The sequence below is a fragment of the Lichenostomus cassidix genome, chromosome 21, assembly GCF_008360975.1.
Source record: "Lichenostomus cassidix isolate B80296 chromosome 21, HeHo_3.0, whole genome shotgun sequence".
In the NCBI taxonomy this organism is placed as follows: Eukaryota; Metazoa; Chordata; class Aves; order Passeriformes; family Meliphagidae; genus Lichenostomus; species Lichenostomus cassidix.
In genome coordinates, this window is record NC_139501.1 from 3,784,478 (window position 1) to 3,803,383 (window position 18,906).

The 18,906-nt window shown below is 45.7% G+C and overlaps 1 protein-coding gene across 3 annotated transcripts; it reads right to left on the reverse strand.

Moving 5' to 3' along the window:
* Window positions 1–625: 625 nt before the first annotated feature.
* DNAJC11 (DnaJ heat shock protein family (Hsp40) member C11) lies at window positions 626–18,903 on the reverse strand. 3 transcript variants are annotated; one of them, XM_085080228.1, is made up of 16 exons: window positions 18,753–18,903; window positions 15,323–15,452; window positions 13,222–13,295; window positions 11,926–12,027; window positions 7,769–7,897; window positions 7,094–7,216; window positions 6,136–6,209; window positions 5,647–5,836; window positions 5,231–5,316; window positions 4,664–4,780; window positions 3,545–3,700; window positions 3,323–3,392; window positions 3,155–3,212; window positions 2,387–2,529; window positions 1,826–1,955; window positions 626–876 (listed from the first exon to the last, which is right to left on the reverse strand). In XM_085080228.1, the coding sequence occupies exons 1-16, from the start codon at window positions 18,822–18,824 to the stop codon at window positions 851–853; spliced, it is 1,680 nt and encodes a 559-aa protein (XP_084936354.1). In that variant the 5' UTR covers window positions 18,825–18,903; the 3' UTR covers window positions 626–850. The 3 variants fall into 3 exon arrangements, with proteins under 3 accessions (XP_084936354.1, XP_084936355.1, XP_084936356.1); XM_085080229.1 differs by lacking the exon at window positions 18,753–18,903 and adding an exon at window positions 18,578–18,597; XM_085080230.1 differs by lacking the exons at window positions 13,222–13,295; window positions 18,753–18,903 and having other exon boundaries at window positions 15,323–15,454.
* Window positions 18,904–18,906: the final 3 nt, after the last annotated feature.

Below are 18,906 nucleotides of genomic sequence, written 5' to 3' on the forward strand. Positions count from 1 at the left end.
TGAATGTTACATTTTCAGCTCTTTATCCATTTGGCCTCTCTCCTCCCTTTGGTATGGCTTACTTGTATGAACTACATTTATTTTTACTAGAAATAAATTAGATGTGAAGAGACAGTTGCAGCATCAGAATGAAATGAAATTAATTGCTGTCCTTCTCCCTCACTTGCTTTCCTCTTTTCTGAAAAACCCTGACAATACACAGTTGTGGGTGGCAGAAAAATTAATAAAACTATGATACACCGTGTCCTTGTCTGGAAGAGCAGTTTTGGAAATGAGCAGCTGGACAGATTGGTGCTGAAGAGGTCCATGTTACTACAAAAGGCAAATTCATTCATACTTAAGCACATATTTTTCTTAACAAGTGCATTTCAAACACAGATTTGAGATTGAAACAATCACTGACCTCTCTCCAAAAGGATTTGCACAGGGTACTTCCAGGAGGTGGCCAGAGAACTGAAATTCCCCTCGTGAGCAGGAGAAGGTGTGTTACCTACCCCAGGAAGTATGTGGAGAAGTGAAAACAACAGGTCTTCGTCCCTGCTGAGCGCCAGGAGAGAGGTGTGAGTGCACGAACGGGCTGTGGCCAGCTGGGAGCAGGATGCCCTCGGCAGAAAGCACTGTGCACTCAGAGTCACGCTGCTTTATTGGGTACCGAGCCACAACTCAGATATTGCCTGGGAGCTGCCTGGAGCAGCAGGGTCTGTCCTTTTGTCCCTAACAGAAGAGGCAGAACACCGCCTGCTTTACAGACAGTAAAAATAAAAGTGTCTCTGTTAAAACTCGCAGCGTCCGGGGGAGGTTTTGCAGTTTCTGTTGACCCAGGTACCGTGAGAGATGCGAATTCCCTGGATTAGCCATCGGCATCGATCCTGTGAGCTGTCGGGGAGAACAAGGAATGGACACATGCTGGAGCTCACCATTGTACTGAGCACAGGCAGGAACATTTCTGGCTGCTAATTAGACACAACTCAAATATGCCTCCGGTGCACTTTGGAAGCTCTGTCAGTTGGATGTGCTGCTCACACTGGGCAGGGAGCTGGTCTAGGGCAAACAAAGGTCTGTGCCCTTGAGCCAGCCCACCAGACCCAAGGGGTGCCAGTAAAAGTTGTCAAAGGATATACTGGTTTCACAGAGCTATTCCAGCAGGTAAAATGTTTTGGTAGGTAAGATAAATGGGGACAAGTGTAAATCACCCCCTAAAATATATATTTAGAGGTTATCCATGTGCAAACTCCCCCCAATATACTTACAAGGTTATATATTTATCTGCATGTAAATTCCCCCAAAAGATGTATTTAGGAGGTTATCTGTGAGTAAATCCCCTCAAAAAATATATGTAGGGGGTTATTTGTGTGTAAGTCCCCCCACCAAATGTATTCATGAGGTTATCCATGTGTAAACCTCACCAAAATGTATTTATTGGGGTGTCTGTGAGTAAATCCTACACAAAAATACATTTAAGGTGATATCAGTGAGTTATGTTTTGGCAGGTATGATAAATGGGGACAAGAAAGAAATCTGGCTCAGGTCTCCAACATTCCTCCACACATTCAATTCAGTCCCCAAAGGGCCACCCAATGCTGTGAACTGCACAGTAGGATACTGGCACCTGTGGGAAGCCTCTGCTTCCATCCCCAGTTAGACATACAGACTAGGTGGTACAAACAGCTGCAGAGCTGCTGCTGAGTTCTTTTGAGCCTTACACCAGAGGAATGTCATGGTCAGTCCATTCCAGTAACCCCAGCTCTGAATCTCAGAACCCCAGAGCTGAAGTTATCCACTACTGGTTCCCCAAGGAAGATGCTAGGCAGTCCGTGCTACTTACATTGCTTTGGTATCCTAAGGGCCTCGTTGTCAGCTGACATCACTTGGTGCAGAACTCCTCGGAACTGATAAAGCACTTTCAAACTCTTCTCCTCACCCACACAGGGGTCGTAGAAGCCTGGCAGCCCAGCCTTGAACCAGAGAAAGACAGACTTAGCATCAGGGAATGGACTTTCTCAACTCTCCAGCTAACCAAAAACATTTATTAGTGCCAGGACAAGGTGTCATTAAAAAAAAGTTTTGTTGCCAGCGAGGTGAGACACAGGAGAATAACCTCCACAAGTTTTCAATGCATAAAAGTAAACCATGGTGTTGGGAAGTTTCTGGTGTACAACCCCAAGGTCTAACATCCACTGTCCCACAATGCAGACAACTAGCAATGGAAAAGCCCAGAGAAACAGAAATTCTTGGGGGTTTGTAATACTTGGTATGTAAATGGCTTCTGTAAATTGATCAAGAGCTGCAGGAGAGAACTCCTGGCAGGACAGCAAACAGCTCAACGGAAATTCTTTGCCACACATTTGAGTGCCTGAATCTGGGCTTTGACAGAACAGCTACGTACCTTGGAGGCCTCTGTAAGGATGAGTTTAGAATCCTTCACCAAGCACTGCAGAGGCACAGTCACATCTATAACCTTCACCTTTTCATTCTTCTTGCTGTTGTCATTAACAAACTTCCCATACCAGGCGTTCACTACAATCAGACCTGCATTTCCCAGGAAATCACACCTGTGATAAAAGGCTTCCCACCGCAGCTGGCAGACACTGACAAAAGACCATCCCACCATTTTCTCTAGTTTTCAGTCAGATTTAATTCTCCTGGCCTGAACCCATGCTTCCCAGCAAAGAACATTTTCACTTTGGTGTTTGTTAGCAACCTTCAGCACTAGAATGGAGTGAAAGGACTTCAGTGGCACACTGATGTGACAGTCCAAGTGGATTTCAGTTCACTTTGGAACATTCTGTGGAAAATTGCTAGTAAGCATCAGAGATCAGATTGCCACTATGATCCAGGAGCAAGCCATGTAAGGGAGAAATCAGTGAAAGCTGAACTTCAGACTACAATTCTTGCACCTATCTATACACACACCTCTCTTGGTGGAGAGGTGAATCCAGACTGTTGATCCACCTCACAGCATGTCCCAAGATGATATTCTGTGATCCCTCCTAAGCTCAGGCAACTGGAGCTGAATCATAAGGGGCTTCCCCCACTACATGTGCAGCAGCAACTATGCTGCACTTAATCAGGAATGGGAATGAAGAAACAACACCTTTGCATTGTTCCTTCTCTCCAAATTTATAGAACAAGTAAATGATATAATAATCTTTACCCATTCTGGCTTCCTCTGCTTCAATTATTCTTCGGACAGACTCCTGCATTAACCGGACCTGTCACAACACAAGTGTCAGAGCAGGGTCAGACACTGTGGCCAAAAGAGAATGGTCCAGAGTGAAAACAGTTTCCTTTCTAAGGGGACCAAGATAGAAGAAAGACTCACTGCAGCTTCAGCCTCCTGCTTCTTCTGTAGGATGTCGCTGGCTGTGCTCTCCCGCTGCTTCTCCAGCTCTCTGGCAGAAGGAGGGCAACATCACATCAGGAATACACGGTTGGGATTCAGGCAGAAACTGGCAGGGCCTGCTTACCCACCCCAATCACAACTGACCCACAGCCTCACACAAATGAGCCTGAGTGAGACTTCCTCAGGAATGTGCAAGCTCACCTCTCCTTCTGTGCCCTGAGGTAGGGTTTGATGACCAGCCTGTGCATGGCAAAGTAGATAACGAGAGGTCCCACGGTGGCATAGAACACAGCGCTGGGAAGCAGCTGATCTGTTAGATGGATAGGGAAGAAGTAGGTCTGGCTGGCCCTATTCAGCCTGCAACAAAGAAGAGCAGAAGGATGGTAAGAGGAAAAGCAGAGCTGGATGTGCATGATGAAGCACATTAACAGCAGCGTGTGCTGCTGAGCCGAGGGGAGATGAATGAGGAGCTCAAAAAGGTGAAAGCCTGATGAACTGAAAAAGCCAACGGTAGGAAAGGCAGCTGACACCAGCCAGAGCCAGACTTTGATGTAGCAGCTCGTGATAGTACCTGACCATTCCAAAGTTCTTTTTTTAATCTTAGGAGAATTTACTTGGTCATTAATTTCAACAGAAAAAGGGATGAACATCCTCAACAAAGAAAAGAAAATGCTTCTAGAAAAGGCCCATGTTCGCAACACTGGCATGGGCCTTCTGGGCAGGTGTGCATGAATATTTTTCTGATGCTTGTAACGATATTTATTTTAGAAAACGTGAGTTTCCTTGGGCCTGAGCTCTTCAGGCCCTTCAGCAGTTTCCCATCCTGCCCCTAGCTGGCCCCAGTTCAAGTGTACCACACCACAGAGACCCCTAATGAGCTCTGTCCCTCTGTGAACTGCACCTTGCTAATGGTACAATCACCTGCATTAGGTAATGACAATTCCCTAATTCAAGCATACACCTGTGTACAGCATAATACAAATGGAATCCAGCTCTACTAATATTTTCAGAAATCTTCCATTCACTTACCAGAATGCTCCAAGTCTCACTGTAAGCTGTATTTCAGAATATTCTGAATCACACACAGACACACACACACAGAGAGGTGGCTCAGGCTGTGACTAACACCAGTGGAAGGCACCCACTGCTTACAAAGGGCACCACTTGCATTAGAGTTGCGGGCAGCTGCACCCTCTCCCAGTGCTGTAACAATACACCTGTACTGCCCTGGGACTGGGACCTTCCCACCTAAACATTGAAAACAGAATCATGGAGGTTATGGTCAGCCTCTGCAATATAGAGTTGTGATCTTGAACTGACTTGATTTTCAAGGACACTCCTTGAGGAACACCAACGCTGACAGTAGCTCCTAAAACACTGTGTCTGGAAATCTTCCTCTCTGCTCCATACTCCACTATGGTCCCAAAGAAACCCGCCCTAGAATGAAAGAACCAAGAACTGTTAAGACAGGGAAGACATTTGAATTTCTCTTCACTGAATCCTGTAATTCCCGAACAAGTAAAGCATGGAAATGCATCTGTTTGCAGCAGATGTTGGCCTCTGGAAGATTCACTGTGTATCTCCAAGGTGAGATCAGCCCTTCCAGCTTGCCAAGTAATAAACAGACTACAAAACTTCTGGCTTTCTTATTAGGGATGATATAGAGATATCATACACAAGTAAAATAAGTACCACTTAACTGCAGAGGCACACAGGGCCAAGCCTCCAAGACATTCACTGCAGCCTTTACCAGATTTAAAGAATGAAAAGCAGATTCCCAAAGGCCATAGAAGCATTTGGTTAGTGTGGAACCTGGAGGCTTACAGCAGCAGGAGAGGACAGACTCCTCAGGCTGTGAGCAATGTCAATTCCCTCTTGAGCACTTACTTGAGAGAACCTTTCACTCGTGTTTGATCCTCATCCTGAAACTTATGCTGGTAACTGACCATCATGAAAGAATGGGGGATTCCCAGCTGAAACACAAGAGGCACAAATGTATGAAAATGTACCCTTGGCTGCTGCCGAACTTTCCCCAATTTCCTTTCTCATCCTTGAAGCACAAAATACAGAGCAGTGCTTGCCAATTACAACCTCTGCCATCCGTGTTGTCCTGACCCACATCAGCTATGACACTGCCCAGAGCTGTGCTCTGCCAAACAGCTGGTTACCTACATTAGGTCTAACATGGGATATACCAACTGCTCCTTTAACCTCTAATTCCCAAGGCAAAATACTGCTGGGACACAAAGGTGAGGCCCCTCTCTGTCACAGGGCAGGATCACTGTCCTGCCTGTGGCTCTCACCTGCATTGCCACAGTGAAGTGGCTGGTTTTGGTGTCCCGGACAATACTGGTGTTCATGGCTGACTGGATGCCCCATCGCCACTGCAAGTAGCCCATGGTGTTCTTGTCCAGGTTGCGGGCCAGGACAGTGGTGAGGCCCGGGCGGACCCCACGGGATGAGAACTGCAGGGCACAGTTTGTGGTGATGAAACTAAAGAAATGAGGAAAAACTCATCAGTGAAAAAACACAGGCTCCCACGTGGCCTCAGATTCCTCCTTGCCCAGGAACTTTGCTGAATGCCCAGAGATCATCCTGCAAACAGCATGATGCCCGAGGCTTTCAGGGAAAAGTCAAAACTAACTCAGAGCGACCTAACCACAGCACCACCCAGGAGAGGAGGGTGTACCCTGGTTTATTGTCCAAATCCAGAATTAACATGGAAGAGAATTCAAGTAATTTAGTTCCTTATTGTTGAATATTAACCACTAGGCCATTTTTCTAGTATTTACCATCTTGGTGTAAGATTACGAAATATCTTCAGCCCGAAGAGAGGTCCGTGAAGGTCTCCTGCTCCAAACTCCAACTGTTGGAATGCACAATGCCAGAGTGTTAGAAGAAAGCATCCTTTACAACAGTGACAAAGTATGTAATAAGCACAATTTTTATCACAGCTGTTTTATAACATTTACCACCTCTTTCAGTACCCTCCTTTTTCTGCAGCTTTGCATTCAGAAGAAAAGATGTCTCCCTGAGTTGGAGTTCATGGGTAAAGCAGAGCCAGTTTTGTAAAGCTACAGGTGAGTGCTACTGGCACCAGCTTTGGTCATTCCAGGGAACTGGAGTGGAGAAAACTCCTCCCTCACCAAATCCTGATGCAAATCAAAAGACTCCAGTCTGTGAATCTCAAACGAGAGGAAGACTCCCATTTTCTCAAGCTGAGGAAGAAGGCCAGAAAGAGCTAGTGTGCAGGAAGGAAGGCACAGGCAGCTGCCAGCTATACCAGCGATGCCATGAGCATCTCAAACATAGCCCAGCTTGCAAGTGCAATATGGGACCTTCCAGTTGGTCATACCATATCTGCTGGGGGGGTCAAACTATTTCCTCCATAACTTCTTCCCATGTGAGCAAAGCAGTTTTGGAAGCAAAGGCCAACTATCACACTGTCCTGAAGTGCCTGCTCACAGCACTGTGCCTTCAGATGGAGGAATTAGCAAGATTAGAGACATCAGGTAACAATTCTGTCAGCACAAGTGAAGTCCAAATTGCATGGCCAAATGGAGAGGGGAGAAAAATAAAAAAACCCAAGGTTTGGTCTTCCCTTTGTCTACAATTCCTTTAAGAATTCCTTTTTCTACATTTTACAGAACATAGAAAATGAGAGATGAACCATAGCTAGAGCTCCCCCCACAAAAATGGAACATTGGGTAATAGATTGAATATAAAACTGTGTAACAGGTGTACTCTTACCTCTCCCCACCCCTTGGCAGATGTAACTCGTCTCAGTGCAAGATTAATTGATCCCCCTCCATTCCCATTCTGGGTGGAAAGGTTACCAGACAGTATTGCTGTATCTGTGGAAGTCAGGGGTGCCTGAAAAATGAATATATTGTTACCAGTAACTCTGATCCCAGTTCACACATCTAGTACATGTTCTGCAAGGACATAATCACCAGTGCAGAGTGTAAATGGTTTTGTAGTCAAACATCAAGCATGCCAAGAAGTCAGATAATTCTTACAGCACCAGACACATGTGACACCTGTAATGTACTACTTTGAAGTCCTGACCCTGAGCTGTAAACCCTTCTCATCTATCTAGCAGACTCAATCTCCACAACTCTCTGAAAGAGGAAACTCTGAAAGAGGAAACCCATTCTTTTCCTTATGCACATCCTCAAGACTGGGTGCCATTTGTTTTATCCACTGAACACACCCCGTTCAGTGAGAACTGGATACTGAGCATCCCTGCTGGCAAGAGGGCAGGACTACTTGCCTGAAGGTTGCAGAGCCAATCCACCATTCTGCTGGCCCCAAGATGCCTCTTCCCACCCATGTTGGCCACTGTGTTCCCCCAGATCCTAGTCAGAACCCCTGAGCAGTGTGTTCTGTGGTGCCTCACTTTGCTCAGGCTGTGCTCCTCCTTACCTCAATGGACTGGGATATGTGCATTTTGTTGATCTCAATCTGAGGAAAGCTGCTCCCAGGCACATCTTCATATTCCTCATCGTAGCGATCAAACAGGTCAGTGGCATCTATTCCCACACTAATTGTTCCCTGAGGGATGAAAAGTGAAACAAGCATTTAGCATTAGCAAACATCCAGCATTCACAGGACAAGTGGTTAAACCACCCCTGTGCATGATTACATTTTTTGCAGTTTTCCATTGTTCTGCAATTACTTTTTCCACTCTAAAATGCATTTCCTAATGCACAAGACAAAAGTGAATGACTAAAATATTCCAAAACAGTAATATAAATCATCAAACGGACAGGAGAAAAGGCAGTTTTTCAGCACAAACTCAAGTTGCAATCCCGGGAGGTCATTTTTCTATTGTGACACATTACAGAAGTAGGTAGAATACCTTTGCACAGCAGGTTTCTTCTTTCCCCACAGCTGACTGTGCTCTGCTAGTATTTGAAAGTTGCAATAATATATTCCAGAAATTGATTTGCTTCAATGGGACTTAAAAAAGCTCTACAGGCTTCTTCTTATGCGTTACCTAAACCAACTTACTACTGAGCTGAATCATTCACTTGCAATTGCCCTTATTAGTCAAATATTTTGATTTCTTTTTCTAGTTTACGTTTTGTGATAAGAAGAAAAGCTTGACAAAGACATACTTTTAGCAAGTGGTAAATATTTCCTTACTCAGACCATAGAAAAACTTATTCCTACAAAAAACTAGGCCACAGCTCAATAGTCTGGCTACCTGCTGCTGTGCTCCCTCAGACTAACTGCAGGAGTGTGTTTCTTTGAAAAGAGCACAATTAGATCCTTGTCTGGGTCATATAACTTCAAGAGGCCTTGGAAACCTTCCCTATGGACCCATTCACCAGCATCCCAGCTCCTATAAAACGTTCGGATTGCAGTAAAAACCCCCCTCTGTGTGCAAGCACAGACTGAACTCTGGTGTATATGGAAAAGCTGGCTAGGTACAAACCCCACCCACACCAAAGCCAAGCATGGATGGGATAAATCCTTATTTCTGTCTGAGGGAACATTTTTCCTTGATCACTCCACTCTAATCAAACGCTGGACCATAAATAAAAGAAGAATTGAAGACAGGACTCAAACCTTCTCTCTGCCTGGGCTCCCAGGCTATCTATTTGCTGTGGAGATTCCCAACCCCTTCTCAGTATTTATTCTCTGATTACTTATGAAGCAAAATTGGGTAAACATTTTAACACTGAAAGGTGTGGTTATTTCCAGAAGAACCCTGGAAGAGGGGCTGTGCCCCAGCTGTTAACAGGTGGTGAATTTCAGAGCAATTACACTCATTGTTCTGTGTGGTGGCACCAACAACCAGCTCCTGTCCTTTCTGCACTTTCAGGAACCATCTGCAAAGTCACCTTCAAAGGACTCTAGACCCTACAGCTTCTCCAGTTTCAGCCCTCTCCTATGCCATGCTGTTCCTTGAAACAAGGCCAAAAGACAAGGGAAGCAATGAAAAACCTCTAACCACCCTGGAAGGGCGCAGTCCTGTGCTAGCAAACACACACTGGAGTCCATCTTGTACTTGGCTTACTGGTGCCACAGTGCTGCACCCTTTGGAATGATGCACCAAGATCCACACACATTCCTGAAATTCATTGCACCTCCTTTCTCTAAAACATACTCAAAATATTAGGATTTTCTTTTTCACACATATGAATTGTACAGCAAATATCCTTCGCAAGGAAAAAAAGAAAACACCTGAACCTATCCATGAAAACCCACAAGTTTCAACTGTTCAGAAGAAAGGAGCATCTCTCCATTTGCTCCCCAGCAGACCTCCTACTCCTCTGCCTTTCCTTGAGGTGAGAGGTAGACCCTGGGCAGACCCTCTACCTCCCACCATGCAGGTGAAATCACCCTCAGAGGTCTGTGGATCCTGGCAAAGAAACCGGTTCAGGCGCAAGCACAGGAAAAGCAGCAGATGGTAAAGTTAAAAATATTCCCAGAGAACAAGAGCACCCCTATGCCACCGGATAATGGAGGGGACTGCTGCTGCTCCCAGCACCCATCAGCCACCTGCTCTGACCATGGGAAATGAGGAGCCCTCCATGAAGGAGGAGCAGCAGGAAAGAGCTGTAGTGCCCACTCAGAAGTCAGTGGTGCCCACACTGTGCTGAAGAGCAGCAACTCAGGGGGGCAGAAAGCAGGAGTGGGACTATGGAACCATTAGAGCTGGAATCAGCTTTTAAAATCACCTTTATTTGCCACCCTCTGAATAGGAAACAGACTTCACTGATGGAATTCACAGATGTGCCAGAGGAAGATATACTTCCTCCTTACCTCTTTTCTTAGGGATTTACCTTCAGCAAGGTGACACCTGGAAGCTGTGCCAGGCTTTGCCTTCAAGGACCTGCATTCCTTAGATATTGGCCTTCCACAGCAGGAAAATAAAGGGATTTAATTTCTCCTAACAGGAAGCAGTTCTTCTTAAATCTAGTAATGAACTTTTCAACCCTTCTGCACATCTTTGAAAGCAAAAACAAAGCTCTAAAAGCAAATAGGAGACTCAATTCCAACCCTCCAAATTGCCTACATCTGGTTATTACTCAACATTTCTGGTTAAAATGCTTTATTTTTGTGGAACTGTTTTCCAGAACCGACAAAATGTTGGAAATTTTAAAATAACTTGTGCTCGTGTATGAAATGATCACAGCTGCGCTCCCCAATTCCACGGGAACACTGCCTGGAGAGGCATTTCCATCGGCTGCCAGCCGGCAATTGCTGTAAACACCCAGATGGCTAATTTTATCCCAGGACACAGGCTGAGGCTCACAGTGCAGCTTGCAGCCACGGCGAGGCGCCCAGGGAAAATGTCACATTCCTGAAGCAGGGAGCAGCAGAGTGGGAGATAACCGTGCCCCTCTCAGAGAACATCTCCCTGACCCCACTCACCTGCACCTCCAGAAGGGATAGTTTGCCTTGCCTGGCTTGTGGCACCCAGAAATCCCTTCCTGACTGGAATAAAGCTGTCAGCAGATACTCAAATAACATTTTATGCTTGTTTACCCTTCCAGTACAAACCAATTCTTAGTGTCTGTGCACTACCCACAGCCTGGGGATCTGTACAGTCCATTTGCTTTGCTAAGAGCAGTGCAGATTCAAACGCAGTGCCAAGGTGAATGTCTCAAAATGTAACAGCTCTGCTCAGATGGATGTTTTCCTTAGGACCCAGTCCTAAGCATCACTGCAATCCCATGTCTGTCCACTCAGAAGACATTGTGATTTTACACTAACATATGAATTCATTCAGTGAATAGTACATGCAGCTCTTGGATAATGTTAGTCACTGCATAAGAACCAAGATTTTTGTGATTCAACAAGCTTTGAAACTTTAGTCAGGGACCATCGTGATAAACCCTGGGTTTGCCTCACACACTCATCAAACCAAGAGCTAGTAAATCCACTGTGTCCATCTCTCCCTGCCATCCCAATGGCATTCCTGAGCACCTATGACCAGCCATGGTTAGCTGCGAGGTGAATCCTCAGTGTCAGATGTCAGTCTGCTGCTCAAACAGACTGAGATGGGAACAGCATCTGGGATGATTCTCATCCTGAGGGCATAATCATGCTCTCCAAAAACAGGCACTAACTGTGACGCTGGCAGGACCCCAACCCTGTTCAGGTTGACTCTGCTCACTCAGTTGCCCAGCTGGCTCAGGGCTGCCTCAGATTTGTGACTGTTTTCAAGCTGCATTTGAATAGCTCCCTGCATTGTTGTGACAATGCAGCAGTGCCAAAGGGAAAACCTGTCAGGTAACTGCAGCGAGTTACATTTATTTAGAAAACTCGGAAAGAAATCATAAATATTTCAGTGTTAGGTCTATTTTCTGAAAATTGCTGAAATAGGTATTTTGTCCCAACATGTTTCACTAAGAAAAGGAGAACATTCAGTAGGGGATTGTTCAAAGAATGAGCTGTTCTCCTATATTATGCAGAGAAACTGCATATGCAAAAGAAAGAAAGTCATGCAGCAAGTGTAGATACCTGAGGGGTTCTTTCCTACAGGCCCTCACCTAGGCTCAGCACACCCTGCACAGAGGTGATAATTACAGACCCACTCTTGAGACCAGGATTAAGTCTTTGCTTACCTTTGGATTAGTTCGCTGTTGCAGTCTCCTCTCTTCCCTCTCTCTCTGCAAACGCTCAAATTCTTCCCTGATTTCAGCTGCAGTTCTCTTTCGTTCCACAACCTGCCCAAAAAGAAATGAAAACCAAATGATTACCAGACAGATGCTGCTCAGGGCAGTGCAGTGCTGGGGGGGTCAGAGGCCCATGGATGCAGGATGCACTAACACACTGCCCCAGCTGCTGAAAGCCACTCTGCACCAATTCCAAAAGTCAGAGTTTGGAAGGAAGCACCTGGGCCAGATCAAAGGAAAGGCATGAGAGAAAAATCCCAGGCCTTGAGGGAAGGGAAAATGGTTTTGTTATTTCCATTCCCTTGACAAAACCAGGGCAAAGAGCTTTCCAACCACAACTACAAGACATTGCAGTGCAGCTGTTACCCTCAGTGATCCATTAACTGCTCTACCAGGTGTGGACACAAAATGAGAATGACTGAAAGTCTCTGGCCTGAGGTAAACTGATTCAGTGAGAGTTGTGTGATTTTAGGCTGTGCTGGTCCACGGCTGCTTACCTGACATGGCTCAGGGAATGAGGGCTTTAGACAGGCAGTTTTGAAATGGATAGAAAAAGTATTGGATATGGCTTTTCAAAATAAGATCAAATCTGCCAAAAGCAGTTAAAAAACATCTGTTACGTGCTGGATCTGCTCCACATTTCTGGCAACTGACTCCAAACTTGACCTTGGTGCTGACCTGACCCAATACCATAGGATTCTGCTTCAAGCAGCACGGTGCAATCAACTAGGGCTGGCAGAGGTCAGCAAGAGCTGGACAGACATGAATGGACAAGTTCTGTTTCAAAGCCCATAAAAGCCAACCAAAACCAAAGCAAAACAAAATCACAAAAAACCCCACTGCAACCAACCCCAAAATGCCCAGGAAGAAAAAGTAATTTCAAACTCAGAAGCTAGTTGATGCTGAAAAAAACAAGTTTTGGATGAAAAAGATGGGACTAGATGGACCATAATGACACATTTGTCTCAGATAAAGATGTTGCCTGTCATGGTAATACCCTACCAGGGAACTCTGAATGTCAGGTTTATTGTTCTCTTGTCAAGTGTGAAACCAAAGGGTTCTTTGAAAATCCATCATGCTGTTTCAGCAGGGACAGAGAGAGACAGAAATAACTAGCCAAGGATGTCTTCAAACCAACAGGCATTTATCATCAGCAAGGTGTCAGTGCAGCTGATAGAACAACAATGGCAGATAAAGGTGGGCTTAGTCAAGACCACTGGCCATAATGTGCTTGATTTCTCTCACCTCCCAGCCTTCCATCTCCAGTCCTCTCCTCCCATATATGTCATAGATGGCTCTGGTCTGTGGATCACTAAGCACTGTAAATTGAAACCAAAAGAGAGGAGAGAACTCAGTTTTTGGTCTTCTCCTCAGATTTTAGACCAAACACTCATGTTATTTGGAATTCAAGCACAGATCCTGGAAACATCTTGCTCCACAGTTGCACATTATAGCCCCTTTGATACTTCCACATGCTATACTGAGAGGACATACTGACTTCTTCTCCCCAACAAAACCAATTTTTTTCTTCTTTTTCAAAACAAGAAAGCAGAAAGAACACAAGAGACATGCAGACTAAGTGAATGTGCAGGGGGTTTTCTAGCACTGCTTTCTTTGACTGAAGGTGACACAAGCCCTCTAACAACCATAGGAATTATGAGCAATTTGGCCAGAGCAGTCCCTGGACCCTTCCTGGGAATGCCACCCATCTCTGTCTGGTTTCCAAAGCTCTGTGGTGCATCCTTTGATCTTCCTCACCATCCATGTCCACTGATCCTTTCCCTCCTAGTCCCCACACGTGGGACAAGCCAAGCACCAACAAAGCAGTTTCCATGAGGCAGTTCACATCTTGCCAAACATCAACTAAGGGGTAATGGCAAAGGTGTGTGTAGAATCTGAACCTCCCAAAATGTCACCCAGTGCAATGGACAACCCAAAATACAACAGGAGACTGCAGAATGGTTACTTTAGAAAAAGACTGGGCATAGAATTAGGAAGAACCTCTACAAGGTAAAGCATTTAAAAATGCATGAGCTCCTATAACACACCTTTCTGCAAGAAAAAATAAATAAAAAAATCATCACTATTTCCTCCACCAGGGTTGCAAGACCAGTTTTATCATTACCAGATATTTCTTGTGGCTGTGGGGAAATGGATGTGTCCCCAGGGAGCTGGGGGAGTATTGTACAGCAAAAAGATGCTTATACTGGTAATTGAGTTTTGGTCTGATCTAGTGGAATATTATTGGACTTGCTAAATGTCACAGGCAGACACTGTTTTTTATAAATTCTGATAAAATGAAGCTTTTGTTGTGTGATATTAAGAGATGGAAGAGGAGAAAGAGAAAATAGGCAGGAGGTGGAGTGGCTTATTTCCAAGATGTCAAAATTTTTGCTTGTAACATACTACACTCACATTTGGTACTAAATGAGCACCAATTTCCATACTTGTTGCAAAGCAGAGCCAGAAAATTCAAAGGGAAGCTGCTGCCTCTAAAGTAAGGCCACTCACCACACTAAAATGAAATTATTGAAGCATCATGAGTTTTTGTTCCCCAAGTCATCAAGGTTAGACTTTCCCTGCTCTCCCAGGAAAAGCTTCCACATGCCTTAACACCTAACCTAGGGACAACAGGAAAGACTCCACACATGCTCAAGTCCCATTGAAAGGAACAAATGCTTATCAGTCAAAACCAGGGGAGTAAAAGATATTCACTCATATTTGAGGTTGAATGGGGGAATATTTATTTGTCATTTTGCTTTAGTTTCTCTTTAGGCTCCAGGACAAGGTGCACCAGGTTTGAAACATGGATGACTCCTATCAGCTTCTAATCCACATGCACTCCAAGTGCAACTTGCATATCAGGATTTAAGTAAATCTCAGTTTAATTCAAAGTATTTGAAAAGGGCTTTGGCACAAGAAAAAAACCTCTAACTGCTGTGAATCAGTTGTGCTCATCTCAGTCTAAGCATATAGAAGAACTTGCTGGAAATGGAGACTGCAGCCAGGTGACAGGGAACAGAACCTGGGGATTCAGCAGTTCATCAGTACAATAGGAACTGTCTCTCTGAAGCTTTTCAGTCTTTATTCCCCTATGGAAGAGGTTTTCAGAAGTCAGGGAAGTGATGAGAAGATCCTTTACAACATGCAGGAGGTAAGACAGACATTCCATATCTCATTCCCTGCAGCATTTATATGGCATTCCTCCTCTGACTTATGGGACAAAAGCAGGAAAAAGGTAACTATCAGCAAATTTAATTATTACTCTGTAATACTAAATAGCTTCAAAGTGCACAAAGACACAACTCTCCCAGAAACCCCCTGCAAAGCTCAGCCTCCCCCTGACCTTCATACGCTTGGTGGACAAGGTTGAAGAGCCGCTCAGCCTGGGTTTTGAGCTCGGGGTCGCGGTGCTTGTCAGGGTGGTACAGCATGCACAGCCGGCGGTATGCAGCCTTCAGCTCATCCTGGGAGGCCTGTGAAAACCGCCAAAAATGAACTCAAGGACAGCCAATGCCATTTCCAAAAGGCCACTCTCAAGATCAGCTCTGAAAGGGAAGTCTGTCAGCTGTTACACGGCACTACTTTGGCCCAAAATCAAGAATTGACTATTGCTTCATTACATAAGTTAGTAAAATATTCAATTATCATACCAGGATTGTCCTCACTATCTGTAGTGCAATAAGGGACTTCAACAGCTCATCAGTGCATACCCAGGTATAAAAAATTATGTAAAAACTCCACGACCCAAGCAGTCTGTGTTCAGACATTAGGCAAACTAGTTTTGTAAGGCAACTACTATCCCCTACAAATCAGAAGAGCAAGAAAAAGCAAAGTTGCCTCAGATAAAAATGCATAAATCCAGAGAGGTACAACAAATTCTACTGGTATTTCAATCTTAACTCTCAAGGAGACACTGTAACTATCCAAAAGCACTGACTTTCCACAGCTGTAAAGGCAAAAAATGCAAACCCACAGTTCTACACTCGTCCCAGCACCTGCCTTGTGCTCCCCAGCAAGGTCTGTGTTGTGCTGCAAGGGACATCATCTGCCCACAAAGCCACAGACAGATAACCATGAGAACAGTGTGCCACCAAATGCATCAACAACGAACCTGCCTTGTCCTTTACCACAACCACTCTGGGACCTCAGACAGCATCTGGCCTCGTTCCAAGGACATGGATGGCTCTTTCAGAATCAATGGAGAAAAAACTCCAGTTCTTCCATTATCATCTCCCAGTAACGTTATTTTTGGACTCTAAAGAGTCCTGGTAATCTCCCCTCTCTCACCTCATCCTGCTACATCCCTTGCATTGCAGCTCCTGCCCATCCCTTGGAGATTACTTAACACCTGCTTTTTAGAAGTACAGTTGCTAAAATCAACGAGAACTTCCCCCAGGCAGAGCTTGAGCCCAACCATCCAGTTCCCAAACTGCCCAGGCAAGAACCAGTTCCTGGGCACAGGAGGCCATTCCTGGAGGAAAAACCAGAGTAAAATAACCAAAACCTGATGGTCCAGGCTGTCCCCAAGGGCTGCCACAGTCAGGACCCAGCGCAGTCAGTGAGGGGGGCACTCAGACAGGAGTGGATTGACAGACACAAATTCCATTTATTCTTAACACCCTTCAGGAAGAAAAGCTGTCACAGATTCCTACCTTTCATTGGGGAAATAAACGTCTTAAAAGGTAATTTCTTAAAGTAACATCTTTTTTACCACTTGTGGCAAAGTGGGTTTCCATCACAGAAACGCATTCACTTGTGTGTCTCAATGCCAGGAATCTCTTTGCATTTGAGGACAGCTCAGAATGTTTTCTCTGCATGTTTGCAGTGTTTCATGTTAATATTTTGAAATGATACAGCAAAAGGGGAGCTGCCAAATTTGCTGGTCCCAAGACAGTAACGACAGCTACAATTAGCTTTTTGCTTTTTACTACCTTGTGCTTTCTCGGATATCAAATTTAAACTGAACTGGGAAGGCAGGGGAACATATAGGCCCAAAATGGCATTTTAAAATCAAATTAATGATAAATGGTTTAATGTGCTATTGATTATATAATAGAAACGAGCAGGTTCATTTTTCATAAATGCCATGTTCAATAAAATGTTAGATTGGGCATTTCATCATCACTGAGTAGTTTGGGTCATCGGTTCAATATTCCATGAGCAGCAGCCTTTTCAAAGCAGCTAAAGAAACCCTGATATCGTTTTTAGACTGCCAGGAAATGCAGTCACAAATAATTGTATGTAAGTTACATTTTTATTACCAAAACTCTGGTCAACATTAAAAGGCCTCCCATCTCCCTGTCTGAGGTTTAAACAGCCTCATTTGAGGTCTCAAACACAGCACCACATTTTTAGCAGACTAACATCTCTAAATAACGAACCATTTCAGGCAGGCTCCTGCTTCTGTGGGGTCACTGCAGTTCCAAGCCCAGCTGCCACATCACCCTGTGGCTCAGCACCCAGGCATGCTGCTCACTGAATCCACTACAGGACAGCACCGCTGAAGATAATCAGCAAGGGGCAATTCACAAAGCACACATTCCTCTCTGTTGGAATTACTCCCCTGCAGACCCCTTGAACTCAGTTCCCAGCTCCCTGCTATACAAAACTTGAATGTCCTGCTCTGGGAGCCTAGCTAAGTTAACCATTAAACCTTCCCCAGCAGTCACAACCCTTGCGTAGTTCCCACCTCTCTGTTTTAACCTCTGCACGCTGCTGACGTTTTGGAGGGGAATTACGAAAGCTCCCAAGGAGTGTGCAAGCATGGCCCCACCGGCTTTGAACCACACGTGGTTAAAAGGGGCTCAGCATCAGCGAGTTCAGCAAACAGCGTGACCATTACATGCTGTTCCTTCAGGAACGTAGCAGATTGCCACACATGAGGCACAGGAGACTGTCTCAGCAGCTCAGGGACTGACAGAGTCCCAAAGGGAATTCTTCCAAGCTATCAGACTGAATCGCTTCCAAGTCTGGATCTCCTATTGCACGCCGTGGTTGTTCAGTACGAGCCTTGTCCAACTCCAATGGCCACACCCAGACTGATGGGCTTGATGGCCTGTTTATACATATATATACACACAAATATATAGAATAGATATTTACTGCTGTTGCACTTGCTGAAAAAACTACAGCACAGTTCCTACATATACACACACACACACACACACTCACAAATATATACAACAGATATATACTGCTGTTGCACTTGTTGAAACAAACTACAGCACAGTTCCTACATCCCGATCTTTGGAGATCTGCCTAATTATTACTATACAAAAAAGCAGTTGCCTCCCATTAAGTTCCAAACTGTTTCCGGTGGAACAAAACCGCACCAATTAATACCCATCCGTTCTTAAAAGTGAAATCAAGGACTCTCGACCCTCCCTTTTTTTTTTTTTTTTTTTGGCGGGAAAGGTGTTTTGCAAAAAAAAAGAAAGTAGGTGTTTCCAAATGGGAAACGTTCGGGAAGTCTCCACAGCCGTGCCCGAGCCGGGCGGGAGTCCGCGACCCAGGAGTTGCATCAGGAGAGCCCCGGGAGCGACCAAACCGCCGCAACTGGGAACAAACCACGCATTTCTCGGCCTCAGCCGGCGCTCACCCGCCGCGCTCAAGCGGGAGCCCCACGGCCCGGCCCGAGCTCTCCCGCCCCGCCGCCGGCAGAAGCAGCAGCCCGGCCCAGGCGGAGGACGCGCCGCTCCCGCTGCGGCGGGCACGAGGGTCTCGTCCCGCCCCGCCCCGCCCGGCCCCCGCCCCACGCGGCCCCGCGGCCGCACCTCGCGGCGCACGTTCAGCAGCCCGTAGTAGTCCTCGTTGTCCGGCGCCTCCTCGCCCAAGGCCGCCGCCATCGTCCCGACCTCTCACCCCGCGCCGCGCGCTGCGGCGCCCCCCGGCGGCCCGGCGGTCCGGCCGCCCGCGCACGCGCACGGG